Source organism: Rutidosis leptorrhynchoides, chromosome 4 (genome assembly GCF_046630445.1).
Source record: "Rutidosis leptorrhynchoides isolate AG116_Rl617_1_P2 chromosome 4, CSIRO_AGI_Rlap_v1, whole genome shotgun sequence".
In the NCBI taxonomy this organism is placed as follows: Eukaryota; Viridiplantae; Streptophyta; class Magnoliopsida; order Asterales; family Asteraceae; genus Rutidosis; species Rutidosis leptorrhynchoides.
The window spans coordinates 570,271,835-570,297,266 of record NC_092336.1 but is presented as its reverse complement, the minus strand read 5'-3'; the positions used below and the strand labels follow the sequence as shown (position 1 = coordinate 570,297,266).

At 36.7% G+C, this 25,432-nt stretch overlaps 4 protein-coding genes across 4 annotated transcripts; 2 read left to right on the top strand and 2 right to left on the bottom strand.

Moving 5' to 3' along the window:
- Positions 1–3,092: 3,092 nt before the first annotated feature.
- LOC139845402 (protein LATERAL BRANCHING OXIDOREDUCTASE 1-like) lies at positions 3,093–5,781 on the top strand. Its single transcript, XM_071835661.1, has 3 exons — positions 3,093–3,623; positions 3,937–4,264; positions 5,397–5,781. The coding sequence occupies exons 1-3, from the start codon at positions 3,142–3,144 to the stop codon at positions 5,703–5,705; spliced, it is 1,119 nt and encodes a 372-aa protein (XP_071691762.1). The 5' UTR covers positions 3,093–3,141; the 3' UTR covers positions 5,706–5,781.
- Positions 5,782–7,422: 1,641 nt separating this feature from the next.
- Positions 7,423–8,235, bottom strand: LOC139842777 (uncharacterized). The gene has a single exon (XM_071832884.1). The coding sequence runs from the start codon at positions 8,233–8,235 to the stop codon at positions 7,423–7,425; it is 813 nt and encodes a 270-aa protein (XP_071688985.1).
- A 3,091-nt stretch (positions 8,236–11,326) lies between these two features.
- On the bottom strand, positions 11,327–13,835 carry LOC139839710 (protein MET1, chloroplastic-like). Its single transcript, XM_071829848.1, has 7 exons — positions 13,631–13,835; positions 13,139–13,181; positions 12,932–13,026; positions 12,564–12,640; positions 12,190–12,310; positions 12,034–12,096; positions 11,327–11,378 (listed from the first exon to the last, which is right to left on the bottom strand). The coding sequence occupies exons 3-6, from the start codon at positions 13,019–13,021 to the stop codon at positions 12,040–12,042; spliced, it is 345 nt and encodes a 114-aa protein (XP_071685949.1). The 5' UTR covers positions 13,022–13,026; positions 13,139–13,181; positions 13,631–13,835; the 3' UTR covers positions 11,327–11,378; positions 12,034–12,039.
- Positions 13,836–19,719: 5,884 nt separating this feature from the next.
- LOC139845401 (protein LATERAL BRANCHING OXIDOREDUCTASE 1-like) lies at positions 19,720–22,408 on the top strand. Its single transcript, XM_071835660.1, has 3 exons — positions 19,720–20,250; positions 20,564–20,891; positions 22,024–22,408. The coding sequence occupies exons 1-3, from the start codon at positions 19,769–19,771 to the stop codon at positions 22,330–22,332; spliced, it is 1,119 nt and encodes a 372-aa protein (XP_071691761.1). The 5' UTR covers positions 19,720–19,768; the 3' UTR covers positions 22,333–22,408.
- The last annotated feature ends 3,024 nt before the right edge of the window (positions 22,409–25,432 follow it).

Sequence of the window (25,432 nt, the reverse complement as noted above, 5' to 3'; positions counted from 1 at the left end):
GTTTTATCCCGCTTATCGAATTCTGTAAGCGGATTTGGAACCGCAAAGGTTGCGCACACTGGTTCGGTTGCTAAAATTTCTTTTGGCATTTTAGACAAACTTTTAAGCAGCGCATAGTTCTGATTATTGATGCAGCGCTGATTATTGTTTCGATAATTGCCACTTGATTTCCCTTTATCATTCCTGATAGGACCACCGCTAGGATACCTTCCGCGAGAGTTGTTGCCACGATTTTGATCACGCGAACGATCATCATCGTCTTTCCTCTCATTGCATGAACTAGCTGTTGGAATATCATTATCTTCACCACTCCGCATATAGTCATGGCATTCATTAAGTGCTTCCGCATAAGTTGTTGGGACCGTATGGCGCAGACGCCTTACCAGTGTTGGATGACGTTCTGAGTTTATACCATGTATGAGTCCGGAAATCTGTTGCTCTGGCTTGAGATCTGGTATGCGCAGACACTCATTAGTATATCTTGTGAGAAATTCACCCAAAGATTCCTTGGATTTCTGCACAATATCATGATATTCGATATGAGTGCGTTTGCGTGGCCTCTGATTCTGATATTGCAGCAAGAATTTCGTCCGCAGGTCCATAAACCCGGCTATACTACCCGCCGGCAGCTTATTAAACCATTCACGAGCAATACCCTGCAGTGTCATTGGAAATATCTGACACGCAACCGGATCCACCCAACCTTGAGTGCGCATTGCACCTTCAAAACGCTGTAAGTAGTCATCTGGATCAGTTAAGCCATTGTAAGTACCCAACGTATGAGGTATCTTTGGCGCAGTTGGAAATGGATATGCAGTTATATGCGGAGGAAACTTATCGAAAGTAGTTGGTAGCTCAAAAGGTGGTTTAACAAGGTCACCTTTGAGCCCTGCGAAGAAACGCCTCATCATATCCTGAACAAAATCAGGTTGTGAAAATAGGTGGACCATGTCAGGAGGTGCCGCCTGCATAAATTGGCTTGCGAGGTTTGCCTACCCCTGAATATTTTGCCAAGGCTGCCCTGGCGTCTGCGGATACAACCAAGGCTGATTTGGAAAAGAAGGCAGGCTTGCCGACGCAGAGTATACGGGTATCTGAAAAGGTGCCGAAACCTGTGGCGCAGATGCCTGCGAGACCTGAGGATATGCCGCTATAAGCCCAACCGTATGCGCAGTGCTTTGCTGTTCTGCGGTTATCGGCATCCAATGAGAATTGGCATCCGGAATGACACCGAACCCCCAACTATTAAGTAATGCCTGCGCATCCGCAGGAGTCAAAAACTGCGAAATTGGACGCAGTGGTTGCCAAGGTTGCAACGGTGTAAACGATGAATTCTGCTGAACACTCTGCGTCTGCAGAGGGATTGAAACCGTGATACTATAAATAGGTACCTGGTCGCAGCATACTACGTACGGGCCTACTGTTTCACCGCTAGTGCCTACCAAGATGACCCTTGGATCCACTGCGGAAAAATCCAATCGCGTGGTGGTAACTGGCGAGTTTGCCCTTGGCGGTGTAATCCCATCTGGATATATCGGCTTGTACCTCTGAAAAGGCTCACCGGATACAGGTGGAAGATATGGCGCGTATCCCGCCCCCGTAGTCATAGCCTGCGTATGCTGACTGCCAGATGGTGTGTTCTGATTATCCGTTTGAGTACGTTTCGACGAGTCCCCGGAAGTCATGATACTGTTAAAAGAAAAAATTCAAAAAAATTCGTGAACAATAAGCCTTATAATTCAAAACCTTTTAAAAGAGAAAGCAATTAAACAGTCTTGAACTAATTCGGCTCTCAATGAAAGCACCACTTGATCATGCATATTTTACCACGGGGTTTAATATGCTTGCTCAACAGGTTAGAAGGGTGGGGTTTAAGGATCTTAGAACGAGGCTCTCGGGTCCGGCTACCGTGAATAACCCTGGCCGACATGATGATGTCGGCGGGGTGGCCAAGTGATTAAGTCCACCCTTTAATGACGATCGTCGATTAAAAGGCCCCAAATAAGGTCGTAGGTGCTAGTTAATCAAGAAACTAACATGTTAACCTTGAGAAGATGCTAGATGATGTTGTTACGTAAGACGTGTAGCAGATGATGGTTACGTAACGTGATGATGTTTAGAATGATAGTTAGGGTTTGTATATATAGGCAAACCCTAATTCTAGAACCATCCGAGATAATGGCAATCCTTTCCATAACAAACTCCCCCGAATCACGGATGTAATTATGGAAAAGATATTCACTTGATAGCCAAGTAATCGCTGTTCCGGGAACAAAGGCATTAGATACGAATCCGCATACCGCATAACGCACATGATCACACGCATACGCACCCTAGAGGGTGCCCGCATAGATATGGGGTGCGCATGCGGATTGCGGTATCATTAACATTAATTATTATTCTACAATAATATAATTAAAATAGTGGTAAAAAGGCTGTGGGTTTGTAGCCTTGAAGTTCAAATTCGATATATGTTGGAGGTGTTCGGATCTTTGGATCGATGTTTTTAGTGAATTGGAACTTTAGGGTTCCTTTTATACTCAGCTGGGCATGATCCGTACGGTTGCACGACGAATGCGTGCGGTTGTACATGTAACCATACAGATCTACTCTGTATCCGTACGGATGTTAATATTTGATCCAAATACGCATTATTAGTTAATATAACTAGGGACTTATTATGCACCAACAATAATTGTTCTCAAAACAAGCAAGCTCACCTCTCTTGTTACACCTGTATTTTTCTAAGTTTTATACATAAATAAAATTAAACAATAAATAAATGTTTATGATAAAAACGGTGTATCAACCAACAATTTCAATCATTCCAACAATAATTGTTCTCAAAACAAGCAAGCTCCACCTGTTTTTTTCCAAGTTTTATACATAAATAAAATTAAACAATAAATAAATGTTTATGATAAAAACGGTGCAGCAACCAACAATTTCAATCATTCCATGTACTATGAGCAGAAAAGCATCCAGATTCATAACTCCAACCAAATCAATATTAACTTTTATTTTATTATATAATGTATCTACAAATGAATCTCAACACAACCATATTCATATAAACGCATCTTTAAATCACCACCAACTTTTAATTATTTTCATATATAGAAATATTAATAATTATTAGCCATGGGAGAAGTTGATCCAACTTTCATCCAAGAACTCGAACACAGACCAAAACCATCAGTAGTCGAAGCTCATGGAATTCCACAAATTGATCTCGCACCTTTCATAAACTCGAAACCAACCGACACCAATGATCATACGGCCGCGATACAAAATCTTGTTGCCGAGGTCCATGACGCGTGCAAAAACTGGGGCTTTTTTCAAGTGATCAACCACGGGGTTCCAATCGATAGCCGAGAACGGGTACAGTCAGCAGCCAAGAGGTTTTTCAATCAAACGGTCGAAGAAAAGAGGAAGGTGAAGAGAGATGAATCGAATCCGTTTGGTTATTATGATACCGAACATACAAAAAATGTGAGAGACTGGAAAGAAGTCTTTGATTTTACGGTCGAGAATCCAACCGTGATGCCTAGTTCTTATGAGCCGGAGGATGAACGGACCACTGAGTTTACGAATCAGTGGCCTCAACCTCCTCAGGAATTAAGGTATTTTGATGATCTGTACACCATCAATTTTTATCCCTGCACCGCTAAACAAGTTTTTTAAGTTGTTGTACACTACAACATCATAACATAACATGTTTGGTGGTGTATGAATTTTCAGTAGTATTTATTATATACCACTGTGTTTTTTTTTTAGTACCTTATAAATCACATCTTTTTTTAGACAACCTTCTGTTCCGTTTTAATAAACATTTAACTATTAAAGGTTAATCATAAGATTCATAATTGTTAACATACGAAAAAATCTAAAATGATTAAGCTATTGTACTATATCTATAACTTAACATTAATACAGGGAGGCATGTGAAGAATATGTTAAGGATGTGCAAAAACTGTCAAACAAACTGTTAGAGTTGATATCTTTGAGCTTGAACCTCCCTGCGAACCGATTACAGCCCTTTTTCAAGGACCAGACAACTTTTGTTCGGCTCAACCACTACCCACCATGCAACGCACCTGACTTAGCCCTTGGTGTTGGCCGACACAAGGATGCAGGTGCGTTGACTGTTTTGACTCAAGACGACGTAGGAGGTTTAGAAGTTAAACGAAAAACAGACGGAGAGTGGATCTTTGTCAAGCCTACACCAAATGCTTTCATTATCAATGTTGGGGACATAATTCAGGTACTACACACTTTTCTAATGACAGCTCTAGGGTGGTTTTTAAAAAATTCGGACACGTATAATAATGTTTGTAGATGACTACCCACTTTCTAGAAACAACTAACTTCAACCAACAAAGTGTACGACAACTTTTTGCATAATTTTACTTCTTAATGTCAGCCTTAAAGGCTCTCATTAGAAAAATTCACATATTAACTGTTAGATGTTTTAAACTTTATTAATTATAACTAGTTGTGGAGCCCTCGCTTCGCGTCGGGGGCTCCGTTTTGAATGCGAGTTAAAAAAAAAGTCTTGATCTATTTTGTAAAAAAGAATTTTTTTCGACATCTAACATTGAAGGGTTGTTCCTTTTGTGAAAGTTGCTTCTTTTAGCCTTCGGGTTTCATTTAAAAAAAAAAAAGCTAGTAAAGTGGGGGTGCGATTTGTATTTTAATAAAAGTTAGGGGGTTAAGTTTGTGAAATTTAAAAAAAATATACGTATAAAGTGGTTGTTCGATTTCTATTTTAATAAAAGTTATGGGTTAAGTTTGTGAAAATTGAATATTAGTATAAAAAAAAAAGTTAGTAAAGTGGGGGTTCGATTTGTATTTTAATAAAAGTTAGGGGGTTAAGTTTGTGAAATTTGGGAAAAAATATACGTATAAAGTGGGGGTGTGATTTGTATTTTAATAAGAGTATAAAGTGGGGGTGCGATTTGTATTTTAATAAAAGTTGGAGGGTTAAGTTTGCGAAAAGTGAAAAATGGATGTTACTGTTCATTTGCGTTTGCCTTTTAGATATAGATTGAATTGAATTGAATATTAGTAAAAAAAAAAAAATAGTAAAGTGGTGGCTCGATTTGTATTTTAATAAAAGTTAGGGGGTTAAGTTTGTGAAATTTAGAAAAAAATATACGTATAAAGTGGGGGTGCGATTTGTATTTTAATAAGAGTATAAAGTGGGGGTGCGCTTTGTATTTTAATGAAAGTTGTGGGATTAAATTTGCGAAAAGTGGAAAAAGAAATAATACTATTCATGTGGCCTTTGCCATTTAGATATAGATATATAATTATAATTATATAATTAATTATGATTGAGTACTATACATAAATAGTTTGAAGTGTAGTGATTGTTAATTACTAATGTTTTATAGGTATGGAGCAATGATACATATGAGAGTGTAGAACACAGGGTGAGGGTGAACTCTACAAGAGAGAGGTTTTCGATCCCATTTTTCGTGAACCCTGCACACTATACTATCGTTGAACCGCTAGCAGAGTTGATAGATGAGCAAAACCCTGCCAAATATGAGGGTTACAATTGGGGGAAGTTCTTTGTCACTCGAAAGCGTAGTAATTTCAAGAAACTTGATGTTGAGAACATCCAGATTCATCATTTCAAGAAATTAGATGAGCAAAAAATTGATGATGTTGTTTCTCGTTTTGAGAATGTGGTTATATAAGTAGTTATCTTATCTTTTCATGTAAAGTAAAGTTATGAACCTTGAAATTTGGCACTTGTAGTTGTAATGGTACCGATGATCCATGAGCCAATTATTTGGCCCTCTTGAATAAAAAGAATGATTGTTATAAATGATCGGCCCATATGCGCTAAAAGGTACCCGTATTTGGTTTCATAAGCATTAAACAGTTTGAGCCCGCATATATTTGGACATGGTTTTTTTTTTTTTTTTTTTTTTTTTTTTTTGATTATCGAGGAAACTTCCCTATGAACGATCACATTGGCTCTCCCACAGAACGAGCATATTGGCTCCCAATAGAAGATAAACCTTAGATGATCAAGCCCCCCGAGCGCGAGACCTTATATCAGGTGAATTGCGTATTACGGACATGGTTTAATTTTGTGACATCAAGAAAATCAAGTCTTGAACGAAAACATCCAATTTTGAAGAAAAATTTCAAATGCTCACTTAAGGTTATATATGTTGAAATCTGTCTAATATTACATGAATGAAAGTATGAAAACAAAAAATTTCTACATAATATGTAAAGACATACATTACATACATACATTCATCTACATAACAAAAGAAAAAATGGAAAAAAATAAAAAAAATTAATTAATATATATACATGACTCAAATGGTAGCTTAGGGAAGAAGACCAATGTAGAGGTTGGAAGGGGTAGAAGAGTAAATTTGTTGTGATTCAATGGTTAGATGAAGAACTAAATCAACTGCCTCAATGAACACCATCAAAAACTCATATGCCAACTTCAATATTTGCATACACATTTCCAGCTTCTGAATCATCATCATTATCATCAACTTCTATGTAACTACATCATCATCATCATTCACTTGAGCTCCCTCTTTCTGTCTATAAATTTCTCTGTTTCTTTGTTTTATGAGTATGTGTACACATAAAACTGCAAGTGTGCCAGACATATATATAGTGTATGGCAATGGTCAACTTAAAAATAATATGCGGCTCTTGAAACTCATGAATGGACATCATAAACATATGCATAGACATGTGTCATTAATTAATATAGATAAACATGGAATATATTTGTTGAAAATAAAGAAGGAATATTGTATTATTCCCTATTATACCGCTTGTTAAAAAATTGTACCAATATTGCAACAGGGCTGCTTCTACTAGCTAGGTAGGAGTAAAATTGTTACTCCGTACATGATATTATCGAGACATATAATTTGCTAAACTATTGTAATTAATCAAAGAGATTGTGAATCGATTTGTCAAATAAAAATTAAATGATAATATACTTTAAAATTTTAATTTTGAATTTTGTTTTAGTTGTGATTTTGATTTCAATATTAATTGTAAATCAAACTTGTACACTTGTGTTAAGATTCTTTTTAGTATATTCGTATAATATAATGTACCTAATGTGTTTATTATAGTACCAACAACTTTAAGAATATATTTTGCATAATAATTAATTAACTTAGTAAACATATAGGTGTGTACGAATCACAAACAAACATGGAATTAAGATTTGGTACCAACAATAAAATGTGATTTTTTTTTTTTTGAAAGGCCAATTTTATTTTATTATATATATATATTATATATAACTATAACTATAATATTTACATGAGTATGGCGCTGTACATGCCAAACAATGCATGACAAGCAACCGAAGCAGGAAAACAAATTACAAATTACACACGATCTGAACCATATACTATCTAATTAACCGGCTTCTTTTGGATTAATTAGCCATTGATGCCAATCTATGCGTAATTTCTTCGAACTCTTATTAACCCACTCAAAGCTTCGAATTTGGATCTCATTGAGTATGAGAGCCTCGTTTATATCTTTGTTCTCGAACGCCTTCTTGTTTCGATTCCTCAATATCATGTACCCAGTAACCCACTCGACCACTTGCCATAGTTGCTTTCCTTTTGCCGACTTGATATGATTGTTGTTTCCACAAAATGCTTCCACCACACTTAGATTCGAGACATGTCCTATGTTCCACCAATTGTAAACCCGATCCCATATATCCATAACGTATTTACATAAGAATAACGCATGGTCAACGGACTCGGTTGTGTCATTACAACGAGGGCATAATAACGAATCTAAGTCCATACCTCTCTTATCCAATTCAACCCTAACCGGGAGCCTCCTCATCTTCGCTCTCCAAACAAAAATCCCGAATTTTTGAGGTAGCAAATAGTTTTTTAAAGTTTCTGTACCTGCACTTTCGGTATTTAAGCTTATATCATCGATTATTCTGGATAAGTCACATGTGTTGAAGTGCCTCGAACTGTTGTTGCTAAGTGACCACGTCCACGAGTCTTGATGTTCGTTATGAAACTGCATTATGCTAATTTCCAATTCCATCTCTGATAGCTCCGCTGGAGTACGACCTGATGGCGATCTTGTCCAGCACCACGTGAAGACCCACTCTGATCCCGACCATCGAATTCGATCAGCTACTGTCGCTAACTCGTCTTGTTCTAATCGGAAAATTCTGCCATATTTATCCTTAAGCTTCATGTTACCTGACCAAACTTCGTTCCAGAAAAGCGTAGACCTGCCATCCCCAATTTTCTTGCTAAAGGTGTTAGTGAAAGAAATCCCCAACCCCTCGATATACGGCCAGTGGCGGAACTTGAACCCGACTACAGAGGGGGCGAGTCTAAAAATTTAATAAATTTTTCATTGTCAGCAGGGGCAAACACTAAAAAAAAAACCTTATTTTTTGGTAATTTTTTTTTATGTAAAATTTTTTTCCCGTTAAATCCAGGGGGGACGGGCGCCCCCTTTGAAATACCTTATGTTCCGCCGCTGTATACGGCTCAACATGCACAATACTGGGTCAAACATAATTAAGACTACTTATGAGTGGTTGTTGAAAGGAAAAGGAAAAAAAGTAAAGAAATTAAAAAAGACACTTAACAATGTGAATAATACTAAGGTCCCGTTTGGCTCACGGAATTCAATGAAATTCCGCGAAATTCGATTTGAATTTAGAAACGACGCATGTTTAGATTCCATTCTAATTTTGCCGAAATCCCATTGAATTCCGTGAGCCAAACGGGGCATAATATGCTTTGGGTTTTAGTATATTTATATTTATATAATATATAATATATATAATATAATAATACATAATATAGTATATAATCATTGCCTTAGTACTATCATATATTATTCATATTTCTCCGTGTTGTTGTTGTTGCTGCTGCTGTTGTTGTTGTCGTTGTTGTTGTTGCTGTTGTTGTTGCTGCTATTGTTGTTGCTGTTGTTGTTGTTCTTCTTCTTCTTGTTGTTGTTGTATTATTATTATTAGTTATTAACGAGTTGGCGTGCCTTCACATTGCGGCAAAGGAACGTTAACTAAATTCGGTTTTGAAAAAAAGGTGAAAAATAGATGCAAATGACATAAACTGAAATAGGTTAAAAAATGTATAGTATTAATAAAAGTGAAAAAGAAAAAAAAATGATATTATAGTTGATTTGTAATAACTCAAAAGTTATGTGGTTGATATGTAATAAGTGAAAATAATAATAATAATAATAATAATAATAATAATAATGATGATGATGATGATAATTATTATTATTATCATCATCATCATCATCATCATCATCATCATCATCATCATTATCATTATTATTATTATTATTATTATTATTATTATTATTATAAAGTAAAAAATGATGTAGTTGATTGATAAAAAGAATTGAGGGTTCGCGCGTTGCTGCTCTAAGGTTTATGCGATTTTAACGCAAGCTATCAATTTAGACGACACATTTTACAATCACATGTTACCAAACCATTTATATCCACATTAGTAATTAGTAAAGTAGCTTCATACACACAGTGTGCTTCAAAATTTTAAGGAACTTTATATACACATTGATATCTACAAAGCTTTATAAATTACAAAGACGAAGAAAAGGTTTTGAAAAATGATACAACAAAACAAAGGAAGAAAATTTTAGTACAAAAATGAGTGTCACAATACTTAGAGATAGTTGGACGTAGAGATTCACCATAGATAAAATAGTGGTGCGTTACTCCTTTCGGTCCCAAACACTGAACTTCAGGTACTCTTCTCAGAGTTTTGACTCCTTAAAAAATATCACTCGGTTGTTTTAACACCATTTGTACATCAAAAAAAATAATTGACACACTAAAGCAAGCCTCGAGATAATCTCTAGATGAACTAAACAAACACAACACGTGGTCAAAGGCCGTTACTTTTTACCACTTTATATTCATTACCTGGACACAAAGTCAATAAACTTACATATCACATTATAGATAACATCACAAAAAGAGACCTCAAAAAGTACAATCTAACCAAAAAAAATAATCATTTTTAAATGCAATAACTACGTTAAAACATTTATTGCTCTCCTGTGATGATAGCTCGTTGCAGGTTGCATTTGAATAACCATACTATACTATGAGATGCACCATACAAATTATGATATATTACATCACGATCATTTTTATAACAGTTACTAAATAGATGTTTTAGATCCAAACTTCATATACCCAACTCACAAATTTGACTATCACAAAAAATCATAGGTTACAATTTCAACCCATTTGATCGAGAATGAGTCAATTCAAGTAACACACATAATCACAAATTCAAGCAGGAAAAACCCTAAAAGTTGAAGTTGAAAATCTGACCCGTTATTTGATTATTTGATCAAGAGTAGCTCAAACCAACACCTGAAAACTAAACAATACAATTAAATTCGCAAAATTTAAGCCCTTTATCATTTTGACATTTCATCAAACACATAGTGTGCAAACTGAAATGTTCAACAAATAAACATTAGCTATTTCAACTTGCTCAATGGTGTTCATTTAACAACTATAACTTCATAACTTCAAAGGAAGGTCAAAATGTTAAAACTTGACTGCATCAAATAGTATTTCATACCTTATGATGAACAATGAAACAAAAGCAATGAAGAAACTCCTTTGATGAGCATCGATCATTCATCGCTTCCTAACTGTATCATAAACAAAATAAAATAACACATTACTTAAGACATCTTTAAGAAGGTCATCATCAACGACATCATACAACTCAAGAGATGACAAAAGAAAAAATAATTACTTTTTGGTACCTATACCTTCACACATACTTAAATTAAAAATAAATATAGAAACTCAATAGATTGGAGATACTAAACGGAACTTTATATGAAGATAACCCTAGATAATAGTGAATTAATCTAAACATTCATTCACATTCATTCATTCACTAAAAGCAATCAAACCTGTGCCAAATTCCGCAATCAATTCTAACAAACAAGAACAAAATCATCAAATCGACCATCACCTTCAAACGATTTCAAAAAATCAGTGAAGCAAAATAGGTAAAATTCAACAACGATGATAACGATTACATTTAACGAATCAATCACAAACCCTAATTTTGGGCCAGATTACATGTTAGCAAGTTAATGGTAATGAAAATTTAATTGAAAAAATCAGAAACACGAACCTCTTTGATGGGTGTCAACGGATGAGAGAAATATCGTGGACTTAATTTGGCACCCGGTTGGTCAACAGGTCGAACTGTAACGCCATTGATTTGAAAGGTTTTTTTTTTCTTTCTTTTGTTGTTGTTGTTGCGTGTGTACATCCACTTTTCAACAGTTCCCGGGTCCTGCACAAGCAGCTTTAATACTTTCGACCTGGACCAATGAAAAATAGACTCTTCCACCTTTCCATAGACTATTTATTTGTTAAAAACGGAGTTACAGTTTAAAAAAGTTATGACTTAATGAAAGCAGCCCCATAACTTATTTTTTATAATTTAGATACTGTAGAGCAACTCAGCAACAGCTGCACACTTCTGTCTTGACGCCTGTTTAAAATCTGTTTATACTAGAAAATACCACACATATTATACACCGTTTAAAAGCTTCCCGTGCATACTTTATGTCCCAATAATTAGTTTTCATCCAAACTTAACCGTTTTCAACTTACGAGCCCGTAAAGTAGACCCGAGAGTCACTTTAGGACTTTTATCCAATTTGACACCAAATTAAGTTAACGACCCAAATTCTTGTACAATGTACTCGGGTGACCCAAAATTATTTCACAGATCTAAAATGACATTCTAAACATGACGAAAACTTCAAATTTCCAAAAATAACACAAACTGGTCAAAATGGGTAATTATGACCCAAATATATCATAACTTCCCACTTTAACCAAAGCGGGATGAAAACTTATATTTAAAGCATCAAAACCTACAAATACACTTGACAGAGTATTGTTGACGTATCCAAAAAAAAAAAAAAAAAAAAAAAAAAAACCTCAAATTAAAGCAGAAAGTCCAATTGCAAAGCATCTTTTAAAGCAGAAAGTCCGGCTTGTATCTGTCATATGTGTATTATTAAAGAGCGAGTTTAGCTATTATTTTGTGCATTTGAGATGAAATATCGGAGTGATACAAACATACAGTTTTGTACCTGATTTAGCTTAGAATAGCAGCATGCAACGTTGTAACTTGCCACCGAAGCTTCATTAATCTCTAGTTTTGACCCCAAAACCGACTCAAACTTTTCCAATGCTTCTTCATACTTTCCACTCCTACAAAAAAGTTATTTAGAGAAAAACCTTACTAATAAGTTAACTAAAGGTGACAATTCTGATTGTGACTTATATTATGTAGATGGGTTAAAAGTCTTCTTTAAAGCATACAACCTCCAAAACACTGATATTTAAATAATAAGTATAACTGCACTGATAATAATATATGTAATCATAATCAACGCATTAATCATTTACTGGGAATAAGAGTTAAGAGACTGTTGAGATAAATTTGGATCTTAAGGTAATTTACTTGTATAGCTGCAAGCCTTCACGAAGCTCCCTTTCTCGAGTTTCCTTTTGTTCTTTCTTCCTCAAGTAATTTTGTATCTGAATCAAAAACATTAATGGCACATGAAGAATATCAGATAAAGTGGCAAATTTGAGTTAACGGACTATTAATGAATGAGTTAATTTGGAATATGTTCTCTCTAGTGGGCCACACGCGTAAAATTAAAATAATGGGTTAAACGGAACACGTCGAAAGTTACCCAAAGTGCATATCAAATGCACAAAACCTCTTTAATCATTTTGACCCATAACGCATCTCGTCCAAATTGTTACCTCTAAATGTTGCAGAAAACATATGTATTTTGCTGAAAGTACAAACATGAAACTTACCTGAATTTCCCTAAGTTCACCGCTAACAATTCCAGAATTTCTCTCAGCCCGAATGATCTCCTTTTCGGTTAGCTTACTTGCTTCTTCCATATTCACTGTTAACCATAAAACATCAGAAAATTCCAGTCCGATTAAAAAACAAATTTATGAATTATAAATAAAGCTATGAATCATGAGAATGACAAAAAGGATTCATACGTGATTTACCTTGTCCACAACGCACCAGATCCTGCCAAACAAACAACCACAACTAAGAATAGAAAACTGAAAATCAGAGAAATCGAAGCAATAAAAGAACATACCTGGAAATATGGTAGATAGTTGTTGAAAAACACTGCAACTATACTCAAATTATCAGCAACAAATAGCAGTAATATTTATAATTAAACCAAAAACATAAACCCTAAATCATATACCTAGATTTTAAACCCTAATTAACAGCCATTTTTTTGAACACGACGACTTTTTCTAATGAATCGTTTGGATTTTCATGGAGAGGAGACGGAGTATATTTTTAATTTACTCAAGAACAAAAATATGGTTGAAAATGAGGATATCATCATCATCAGTCGGATTCAAAAATCATGAACAATAGAATCAAGCAAACTACAAATACACATCAGTACAATAAAGCAAAATCGATTTAAAAAGAAAAAATAAAAAAGAAGAAACATAGATGTAACTAAATGAAAGCTTTACCTGATGCACATCAACCTTCAAAACAACAAAAAATGGTAAAACCCTAATTTGTAGATGTCGATGTGGATTAAGAAATACACGCCAGGTGAGAAAGACACCAACCCTAAATTGCTTCAATTGTTGTTTGGTAGAAAGTAAGGGAAAAGTGAAGATATGGATTGAAGGTAAGGTGGATGACTTGAAGGTATGGGTCGTAGGTATGGTGTAGAGGATGGAAAATTGTATGAATGAGAATGAATTTTCTTCTCCCGGTTCAAATATTGTGTGGTGGATTGATATCGGCTAAAAAGTCACGTTTTCACCCCGGTATTAAGGCCCAAAAACAAGAAAGATTCAAACTTTTTCGGCAAAATACCCACTTCGTCAGTTAGAATTGAAGAACAAGTAATTACAAAGGCGGTGCAAAAAGAATCAAAAGAATCGGAGCTGAAACGAAGATTCTAGAGCGAAAACGGTGAAAGACAAGAAATCAAGTTACGATCCAGTGAATCAAGGCTGACCAGCACCAAAAGCGGGTTGCCATATGGCTTGCCAAACGGATTGCCTGTATGGGAAACGGGTTGCCAAACGATCCAGCAAACGGCCTCGAGAAACGGATTGCCTGGCAAACGGCTTGCCAAATACGGATCACCAAACGGGTTGCCATACGGCTTGCCAGCCGTTTACAGGCAAAATTTTTACTTATTTAAAGGGTCTTTGTCATTCATTCCAACACACACTTCAATTCACTTCTTTCTCTCTCTTGTACAACATTAGTCATACTCTCAAGGACTTCGACTCCGTGCGGGAAACCTAGTACCCAGAGAAGAACGCTGAAGATTGTATTAGGAGCGGTCTGGAGCCTTGAAGTTGTCACTTTTGTATTCAGAACTAGTTTAATCTACTGGTATTTCTATCCTTTATCTCATATAATGTTTTATGATATTGTTGCCATAATTAGCGAGTAGTTATCTTTAGTGTATGCTATGATGTAAGCAGTTATAATGCCGAAATAATATTATGGTTTGTGTATGCTGTTGAAATGCTTTCCGATTATGCTTTAAACTCAATCGCTTTTCCAACTAATAGAACGTAGTTATAGGCTCTGTTATTGGGAAGTCGCGAACCCCGATTCAGAGTACACTATCTGTGTCACCCCTTGGTAAGAGAAGTCTATCGGATACAACGTAAGATCGACTGAGGCACACCGGTTGTAGTAAGTCTATCAAGCTTTGGATTCCGACTGAGGACTCTTTCGTAATGAAACATCTGACTAGACCCTTAGTACATTGTCGGTCCTAGACCATGCTAGTGTAGTCACCAAACATATAAACTTCGTACGTGCACACTGAAGCACAGCAGTTGTTGTAAGCTGTACCTCTGTTAAGTAAGGCCATGGAACCCGGTTAGTGTTGAACAGTAAACTGCACCATAACGCGGTCTCAAGCATTGCACCCCGCTTGAGGGATTCTTAGTTAATTAAGGAACTGTTTGTTTAGACACATAAAGGATGGACCGTTAGGATAACCGAACGTGTTCATGGAAGTCAGCTTGACTTGGCCATGGTGTTCTTTATGGTTGAACTCTTTTTAAGGGCCTAACTATCTTTTAAACCAATCATTAACGAAAGTATTGAAACACATCACGTCTCTCGGATATGGTAAACCATGTATTCTATTATGCTTAAGAAAGCTTAGACCATTTCGGAATGTTAATATGTCACCCAACCGAGTCGCTCAATTAGATGAGCCGTCTGAACGTGTATACTTGTAGTCAGACTGCACGGGCGTCGGAGGTAAGGGACGTTGCTGTCTATTCAGAATCTTCAAGCCTAACGCAGTACCCAGTGACATGTCTTATGACAGGGGCGTTTAGGACCAGTGTAATGAATACAAGGCCTCTGCCTATTCATGAGCCAACATTTCATAATCTCGGCAGAATAACTGATGAAGTCATAGTATGCACTCACTTTAACCTTATCTGAATTACGAATTTTATCGCATTTACTTTATCTGTCTTATAAATTAGAAAATCCCAAAATAAATAATCACTACTCCCTAACTATCTTAGGCTTAAATATAGGTTCGATTCTACTGATATCTCAAAAATACGACTCTAGGTCATACTTCCTTTACTTATAAGGAGTAGTAAGATTTAGACCCCGCTAAATATAAATTTAAAACAGTACATCCCCCTCGAGTGGCTGATCCTGGCGAGCCGCGGCCCGACGACACCGCACAAATAATAAAACCGTCCATTTCGGCCATATCACGGGGAATACCTAGTTTTTGGCGCCGCTGCCGGGGAACTGGTATCAGGAAATACTGCTCTCTATCAAACTTATTCACAAGCATTTAGTGGTGTCTAAGAAAGACAATTATACACGGACTTGGATGTTGGATTTTCTGAACAGTCGCCATTATATTGGGACCAAAAGGATCCTGCCTCTCCGTAGTCGGCCTGACCACTTGGTTTGTTGAATAGTTCTTGCGGAGCTCTGTTACCAAAATACCAGGGAATCAGTAGCCAGAACCAAAAACATATTCAACCATAGGATAGTTAGTTAAATTAGATTACCTTAGATTACTTTAGACTACATTAGACTAGCTTAGATTAAATTAAATTACTTAAATTAGCTTACCCTAGAATTAGTTTACATTAGATTACCATAGACTAGTTTAGCTTACTTTAGATTATCTTACTTTAGATTATCTTACTTTATTTGCTAAAAATTAAAAACAAAAAGGCATACCCAGTGTATGACCCAAACCCGATCTAGACCAGGGCCGTTGTTATTCGACCATATTAATGGTTAAGTCGGCGTTTTTTGTTTTATCAACTTTTTGCCATGCGAAAGTTTTTGCCTTCGACCCTTCTTCTGCAGATTTTCCCTTGTCCTTCTTAGGTGGTTTTAGGTGATCCAATTTACCTGCGCGTAGTGCCTCGAGCACTCGTTCCATCAAGTTTTTGCATCGATTAGTGTCATGCCCGTAATCGTCATGGAATTCACAATACTTTGTTTTATCCCGCTTATCGAATTCTGTAAGCGGATTTGGAACCGCAAAGGTTGCGCACACTGGTTCGGTTGCTAAAATTTCTTTTGGCATTTTAGACAAACTTTTAAGCAGCGCATAGTTCTGATTATTGATGCAGCGCTGATTATTGTTTCGATAATTGCCACTTGATTTCCCTTTATCATTCCTGATAGGACCACCGCTAGGATACCTTCCGCGAGAGTTGTTGCCACGATTTTGATCACGCGAACGATCATCATCGTCTTTCCTCTCATTGCATGAACTAGCTGTTGGAATATCATTATCTTCACCACTCCGCATATAGTCATGGCATTCATTAAGTGCTTCCGCATAAGTTGTTGGGACCGTATGGCGCAGACGCCTTACCAGTGTTGGATGACGTTCTGAGTTTATACCATGTATGAGTCCGGAAATCTGTTGCTCTGGCTTGAGATCTGGTATGCGCAGACACTCATTAGTATATCTTGTGAGAAATTCACCCAAAGATTCCTTGGATTTCTGCACAATATCATGATATTCGATATGAGTGCGTTTGCGTGGCCTCTGATTCTGATATTGCAGCAAGAATTTCGTCCGCAGGTCCATAAACCCGGCTATACTACCCGCCGGCAGCTTATTAAACCATTCACGAGCAATACCCTGCAGTGTCATTGGAAATATCTGACACGCAACCGGATCCACCCAACCTTGAGTGCGCATTGCACCTTCAAAACGCTGTAAGTAGTCATCTGGATCAGTTAAGCCATTGTAAGTACCCAACGTATGAGGTATCTTTGGCGCAGTTGGAAATGGATATGCAGTTATATGCGGAGGAAACTTATCGAAAGTAGTTGGTAGCTCAAAAGGTGGTTTAACAAGGTCACCTTTGAGCCCTGCGAAGAAACGCCTCATCATATCCTGAACAAAATCAGGTTGTGAAAATAGGTGGACCATGTCAGGAGGTGCCGCCTGCATAAATTGGCTTGCGAGGTTTGCCTACCCCTGAATATTTTGCCAAGGCTGCCCTGGCGTCTGCGGATACAACCAAGGCTGATTTGGAAAAGAAGGCAGGCTTGCCGACGCAGAGTATACGGGTATCTGAAAAGGTGCCGAAACCTGTGGCGCAGATGCCTGCGAGACCTGAGGATATGCCGCTATAAGCCCAACCGTATGCGCAGTGCTTTGCTGTTCTGCGGTTATCGGCATCCAATGAGAATTGGCATCCGGAATGACACCGAACCCCCAACTATTAAGTAATGCCTGCGCATCCGCAGGAGTCAAAAACTGCGAAATTGGACGCAGTGGTTGCCAAGGTTGCAACGGTGTAAACGATGAATTCTGCTGAACACTCTGCGTCTGCAGAGGGATTGAAACCGTGATACTATAAATAGGTACCTGGTCGCAGCATACTACGTACGGGCCTACTGTTTCACCGCTAGTGCCTACCAAGATGACCCTTGGATCCACTGCGGAAAAATCCAATCGCGTGGTGGTAACTGGCGAGTTTGCCCTTGGCGGTGTAATCCCATCTGGATATATCGGCTTGTACCTCTGAAAAGGCTCACCGGATACAGGTGGAAGATATGGCGCGTATCCCGCCCCCGTAGTCATAGCCTGCGTATGCTGACTGCCAGATGGTGTGTTCTGATTATCCGTTTGAGTACGTTTCGACGAGTCCCCGGAAGTCATGATACTGTTAAAAGAAAAAATTCAAAAAAATTCGTGAACAATAAGCCTTATAATTCAAAACCTTTTAAAAGAGAAAGCAATTAAACAGTCTTGAACTAATTCGGCTCTCAATGAAAGCACCACTTGATCATGCATATTTTACCACGGGGTTTAATATGCTTGCTCAACAGGTTAGAAGGGTGGGGTTTAAGGATCTTAGAACGAGGCTCTCGGGTCCGGCTACCGTGAATAACCCTGGCCGACATGATGATGTCGGCGGGGTGGCCAAGTGATTAAGTCCACCCTTTAATGACGATCGTCGATTAAAAGGCCCCAAATAAGGTCGTAGGTGCTAGTTAATCAAGAAACTAACATGTTAACCTTGAGAAGATGCTAGATGATGTTGTTACGTAAGACGTGTAGCAGATGATGGTTACGTAACGTGATGATGTTTAGAATGATAGTTAGGGTTTGTATATATAGGCAAACCCTAATTCTAGAACCATCCGAGATAATGGCAATCCTTTCCATAACAAACTCCCCCGAATCACGGATGTAATTATGGAAAAGATATTCACTTGATAGCCAAGTAATCGCTGTTCCGGGAACAAAGGCATTAGATACGAATCCGCATACCGCATAACGCACATGATCACACGCATACGCACCCTAGAGGGTGCCCGCATAGATATGGGGTGCGCATGCGGATTGCGGTATCATTAACATTAATTATTATTCTACAATAATATAATTAAAATAGTGGTAAAAAGGCTGTGGGTTTGTAGCCTTGAAGTTCAAATTCGATATATGTTGGAGGTGTTCGGATCTTTGGATCGATGTTTTTAGTGAATTGGAACTTTAGGGTTCCTTTTATACTCAGCTGGGCATGATCCGTACGGTTGCACGACGAATGCGTGCGGTTGTACATGTAACCATACAGATCTACTCTGTATCCGTACGGATGTTAATATTTGATCCAAATACGCATTATTAGTTAATATAACTAGGGACTTATTATGCACCAACAATAATTGTTCTCAAAACAAGCAAGCTCACCTCTCTTGTTACACCTGTATTTTTCTAAGTTTTATACATAAATAAAATTAAACAATAAATAAATGTTTATGATAAAAACGGTGTATCAACCAACAATTTCAATCATTCCAACAATAATTGTTCTCAAAACAAGCAAGCTCCACCTGTTTTTTTCCAAGTTTTATACATAAATAAAATTAAACAATAAATAAATGTTTATGATAAAAACGGTGCAGCAACCAACAATTTCAATCATTCCATGTACTATGAGCAGAAAAGCATCCAGATTCATAACTCCAACCAAATCAATATTAACTTTTATTTTATTATATAATGTATCTACAAATGAATCTCAACACAACCATATTCATATAAACGCATCTTTAAATCACCACCAACTTTTAATTATTTTCATATATAGAAATATTAATAATTATTAGCCATGGGAGAAGTTGATCCAACTTTCATCCAAGAACTCGAACACAGACCAAAACCATCAGTAGTCGAAGCTCATGGAATTCCACAAATTGATCTCGCACCTTTCATAAACTCGAAACCAACCGACACCAATGATCATACGGCCGCGATACAAAATCTTGTTGCCGAGGTCCATGACGCGTGCAAAAACTGGGGCTTTTTTCAAGTGATCAACCACGGGGTTCCAATCGATAGCCGAGAACGGGTACAGTCAGCAGCCAAGAGGTTTTTCAATCAAACGGTCGAAGAAAAGAGGAAGGTGAAGAGAGATGAATCGAATCCGTTTGGTTATTATGATACCGAACATACAAAAAATGTGAGAGACTGGAAAGAAGTCTTTGATTTTACGGTCGAGAATCCAACCGTGATGCCTAGTTCTTATGAGCCGGAGGATGAACGGACCACTGAGTTTACGAATCAGTGGCCTCAACCTCCTCAGGAATTAAGGTATTTTGATGATCTGTACACCATCAATTTTTATCCCTGCACCGCTAAACAAGTTTTTTAAGTTGTTGTACACTACAACATCATAACATAACATGTTTGGTGGTGTATGAATTTTCAGTAGTATTTATTATATACCACTGTGTTTTTTTTTTAGTACCTTATAAATCACATCTTTTTTTAGACAACCTTCTGTTCCGTTTTAATAAACATTTAACTATTAAAGGTTAATCATAAGATTCATAATTGTTAACATACGAAAAAATCTAAAATGATTAAGCTATTGTACTATATCTATAACTTAACATTAATACAGGGAGGCATGTGAAGAATATGTTAAGGATGTGCAAAAACTGTCAAACAAACTGTTAGAGTTGATATCTTTGAGCTTGAACCTCCCTGCGAACCGATTACAGCCCTTTTTCAAGGACCAGACAACTTTTGTTCGGCTCAACCACTACCCACCATGCAACGCACCTGACTTAGCCCTTGGTGTTGGCCGACACAAGGATGCAGGTGCGTTGACTGTTTTGACTCAAGACGACGTAGGAGGTTTAGAAGTTAAACGAAAAACAGACGGAGAGTGGATCTTTGTCAAGCCTACACCAAATGCTTTCATTATCAATGTTGGGGACATAATTCAGGTACTACACACTTTTCTAATGACAGCTCTAGGGTGGTTTTTAAAAAATTCGGACACGTATAATAATGTTTGTAGATGACTACCCACTTTCTAGAAACAACTAACTTCAACCAACAAAGTGTACGACAACTTTTTGCATAATTTTACTTCTTAATGTCAGCCTTAAAGGCTCTCATTAGAAAAATTCACATATTAACTGTTAGATGTTTTAAACTTTATTAATTATAACTAGTTGTGGAGCCCTCGCTTCGCGTCGGGGGCTCCGTTTTGAATGCGAGTTAAAAAAAAAGTCTTGATCTATTTTGTAAAAAAGAATTTTTTTCGACATCTAACATTGAAGGGTTGTTCCTTTTGTGAAAGTTGCTTCTTTTAGCCTTCGGGTTTCATTTAAAAAAAAAAAAGCTAGTAAAGTGGGGGTGCGATTTGTATTTTAATAAAAGTTAGGGGGTTAAGTTTGTGAAATTTAAAAAAAATATACGTATAAAGTGGTTGTTCGATTTCTATTTTAATAAAAGTTATGGGTTAAGTTTGTGAAAATTGAATATTAGTATAAAAAAAAAAGTTAGTAAAGTGGGGGTTCGATTTGTATTTTAATAAAAGTTAGGGGGTTAAGTTTGTGAAATTTGGGAAAAAATATACGTATAAAGTGGGGGTGTGATTTGTATTTTAATAAGAGTATAAAGTGGGGGTGCGATTTGTATTTTAATAAAAGTTGGAGGGTTAAGTTTGCGAAAAGTGAAAAATGGATGTTACTGTTCATTTGCGTTTGCCTTTTAGATATAGATTGAATTGAATTGAATATTAGTAAAAAAAAAAAAATAGTAAAGTGGTGGCTCGATTTGTATTTTAATAAAAGTTAGGGGGTTAAGTTTGTGAAATTTAGAAAAAAATATACGTATAAAGTGGGGGTGCGATTTGTATTTTAATAAGAGTATAAAGTGGGGGTGCGCTTTGTATTTTAATGAAAGTTGTGGGATTAAATTTGCGAAAAGTGGAAAAAGAAATAATACTATTCATGTGGCCTTTGCCATTTAGATATAGATATATAATTATAATTATATAATTAATTATGATTGAGTACTATACATAAATAGTTTGAAGTGTAGTGATTGTTAATTACTAATGTTTTATAGGTATGGAGCAATGATACATATGAGAGTGTAGAACACAGGGTGAGGGTGAACTCTACAAGAGAGAGGTTTTCGATCCCATTTTTCGTGAACCCTGCACACTATACTATCGTTGAACCGCTAGCAGAGTTGATAGATGAGCAAAACCCTGCCAAATATGAGGGTTACAATTGGGGGAAGTTCTTTGTCACTCGAAAGCGTAGTAATTTCAAGAAACTTGATGTTGAGAACATCCAGATTCATCATTTCAAGAAATTAGATGAGCAAAAAATTGATGATGTTGTTTCTCGTTTTGAGAATGTGGTTATATAAGTAGTTATCTTATCTTTTCATGTAAAGTAAAGTTATGAACCTTGAAATTTGGCACTTGTAGTTGTAATGGTACCGATGATCCATGAGCCAATTATTTGGCCCTCTTGAATAAAAAGAATGATTGTTATAAATGATCGGCCCATATGCGCTAAAAGGTACCCGTATTTGGTTTCATAAGCATTAAACAGTTTGAGCCCGCATATATTTGGACATGGTTTTTTTTTTTTTTTTTTTTTTTTTTTTTTTTTTTTTTTGATTATCGAGGAAACTTCCCTATGAACGATCACATTGGCTCTCCCACAGAACGAGCATATTGGCTCCCAATAGAAGATAAACCTTAGATGATCAAGCCCCCCGAGCGCGAGACCTTATATCAGGTGAATTGCGTATTACGGACATGGTTTAATTTTGTGACATCAAGAAAATCAAGTCTTGAACGAAAACATCCAATTTTGAAGAAAAATTTCAAATGCTCACTTAAGGTTATATATGTTGAAATCTGTCTAATATTACATGAATGAAAGTATGAAAACAAAAAATTTCTACATAATATGTAAAGACATACATTACATACATACATTCATCTACATAACAAAAGAAAAAATGGAAAAAAATAAAAAAAATTAATTAATATATATACATGACTCAAATGGTAGCTTAGGGAAGAAGACCAATGTAGAGGTTGGAAGGGGTAGAAGAGTAAATTTGTTGTGATTCAATGGTTAGATGAAGAACTAAATCAACTGCCTCAATGAACACCATCAAAAACTCATATGCCAACTTCAATATTTGCATACACATTTCCAGCTTCTGAATCATCATCATTATCATCAACTTCTATGTAACTACATCATCATCATCATTCACTTGAGCTCCCTCTTTCTGTCTATAAATTTCTCTGTTTCTTTGTTTTATGAGTATGTGTACACATAAAACTGCAAGTGTGCCAGACATATATATAGTGTATGGCAATGGTCAACTTAAAAATAATATGCGGCTCTTGAAACTCATGAATGGACATCATAAACATATGCATAGACATGTGTCATTAATTAATATAGATAAACATGGAATATATTTGTTGAAAATAAAGAAGGAATATTGTATTATTCCCTATTATACCGCTTGTTAAAAAATTGTACCAATATTGCAACAGGGCTGCTTCTACTAGCTAGGTAGGAGTAAAATTGTTACTCCGTACATGATATTATCGAGACATATAATTTGCTAAACTATTGTAATTAATCAAAGAGATTGTGAATCGATTTGTCAAATAAAAATTAAATGATAATATACTTTAAAATTTTAATTTTGAATTTTGTTTTAGTTGTGATTTTGATTTCAATATTAATTGTAAATCAAACTTGTACACTTGTGTTAAGATTCTTTTTAGTATATTCGTATAATATAATGTACCTAATGTGTTTATTATAGTACCAACAACTTTAAGAATATATTTTGCATAATAATTTTTTTTTTTTTTTTTTTTTTTTTTGAAAGGCAACATGTAAATATTATTAAAGATCGAATCGTACAAGCATATGAGCATATGCCATTATATGATACAACAAAGACCAAACGTAAAACATGACCTAAGAGAAAGCTATAATCTATCCAGGATCCACGATCTCATTTGGAGTTGTTAGCCATTTGCTCCAAACCATATCAAGTTGCTTGCTCCTGTTGGATATCCAACTAAAGGACTTAACTTGGAGCTCATTTAGTAGCACAGGCCCGTTACCCTTGTGGTTTCGTAATGTCAATTGGTTTCGGTTATTCCAGATGATGTAGCAACAAGACCACACGGTAGCTTGCCATAGGCTTGAGACTTGAACCGACGGAAGAACTTTTCCAAGTAACAACTCTTCTAGGTTTGTAGTGAAGTAAGAAAATTGGTCCTTCAATTTCCACCATTTACATACCCTTAGCCACAGATCCCTTGCAAACGAACACTCGAGCAGAACATGTTCTACTGTTTCAATTGCATTGTTGCAAACCGGACATCTCACCGAACCTAAGTCTATGCCTCTTTTATCGAGTTCGGAAAAAACCGGTAAGCGCCTTAACCTTGCTCTCCAAACGAATATTTCTATTTTCTTTGGTATTAATTTGTTGTGAAGCATTGCAACCTTCGGCCCTGGATTTAGCAGCAGATTAGAGTTGATTAGTGAGGTGAGCGCAGCGGTTTTGAACTCACCATTGACATGATGTTTCCATCTCCAGCTATCGACTTCTCTGACCCCGTATCTGAACGAATTGAGTTCGCATATTAGGGATTCGAGCTCATCTTTTGTTCGTCCCGTTGGCGTTCGTTTCCAATTCCACGAGGTAATCCAGTTAATCCCATCTTTTAAGATCCTTTCGCTGACTTTTGCACCTTGGTCGACTTCCAATTTAAATAACCTGCTATATTTCACGCTGAAAGGTTGATCGCCGAACCATGCTTCTGTCCAAAAGCAGATACCTGACCCCGAACCCACAGATCTAACAAACGAGTTACTGAATTCGACTCCTAACTTATCAATCTCCATTCCAGCCTTTCGGATACTGTTCCATGTTGAATTCCTGTTAATTACACTTTGAAGATTGTGAGTAGATAACCCCCCGTCCCGCCCATATATGCTCTTTATTATTTTGACCCAATAAGCAATTGGCTCGTTATGGAAACGCCACCACCATTTACCTAATAGCGATAGGTTTTTGGCTTTTAGAGTTCCCACATTGAGTCCCCCCTCATCAAAAGGTAGTAATATTGACTCCCATTTGATCCAAGAGATTTTTTTGTGATCACCCGACCCGCCCCAAAAGAAATTACGTCTAATACCTTCGAGCAAGTTGATAACCATTGAAGGAGCACGGAATAGGGAGAAGGCGTATAACGGAAGATTACTTAGGACCGACTTGATAAGGGTAAGACGACCACCGAACGATAACGCTTTTGCCTTCCACTCTACCAATCTTCCTTTGAACTTTTCGATTACTTGGTTCCATCCATGGGCACGATTCATTTTTTGGCCAATTGGTAAGCCAAGATAAGTAAAGGGTAGTGAACCCACTTGACAATTTATGTAACTTGCCATTTCCTCGATTTTTTCTTTTT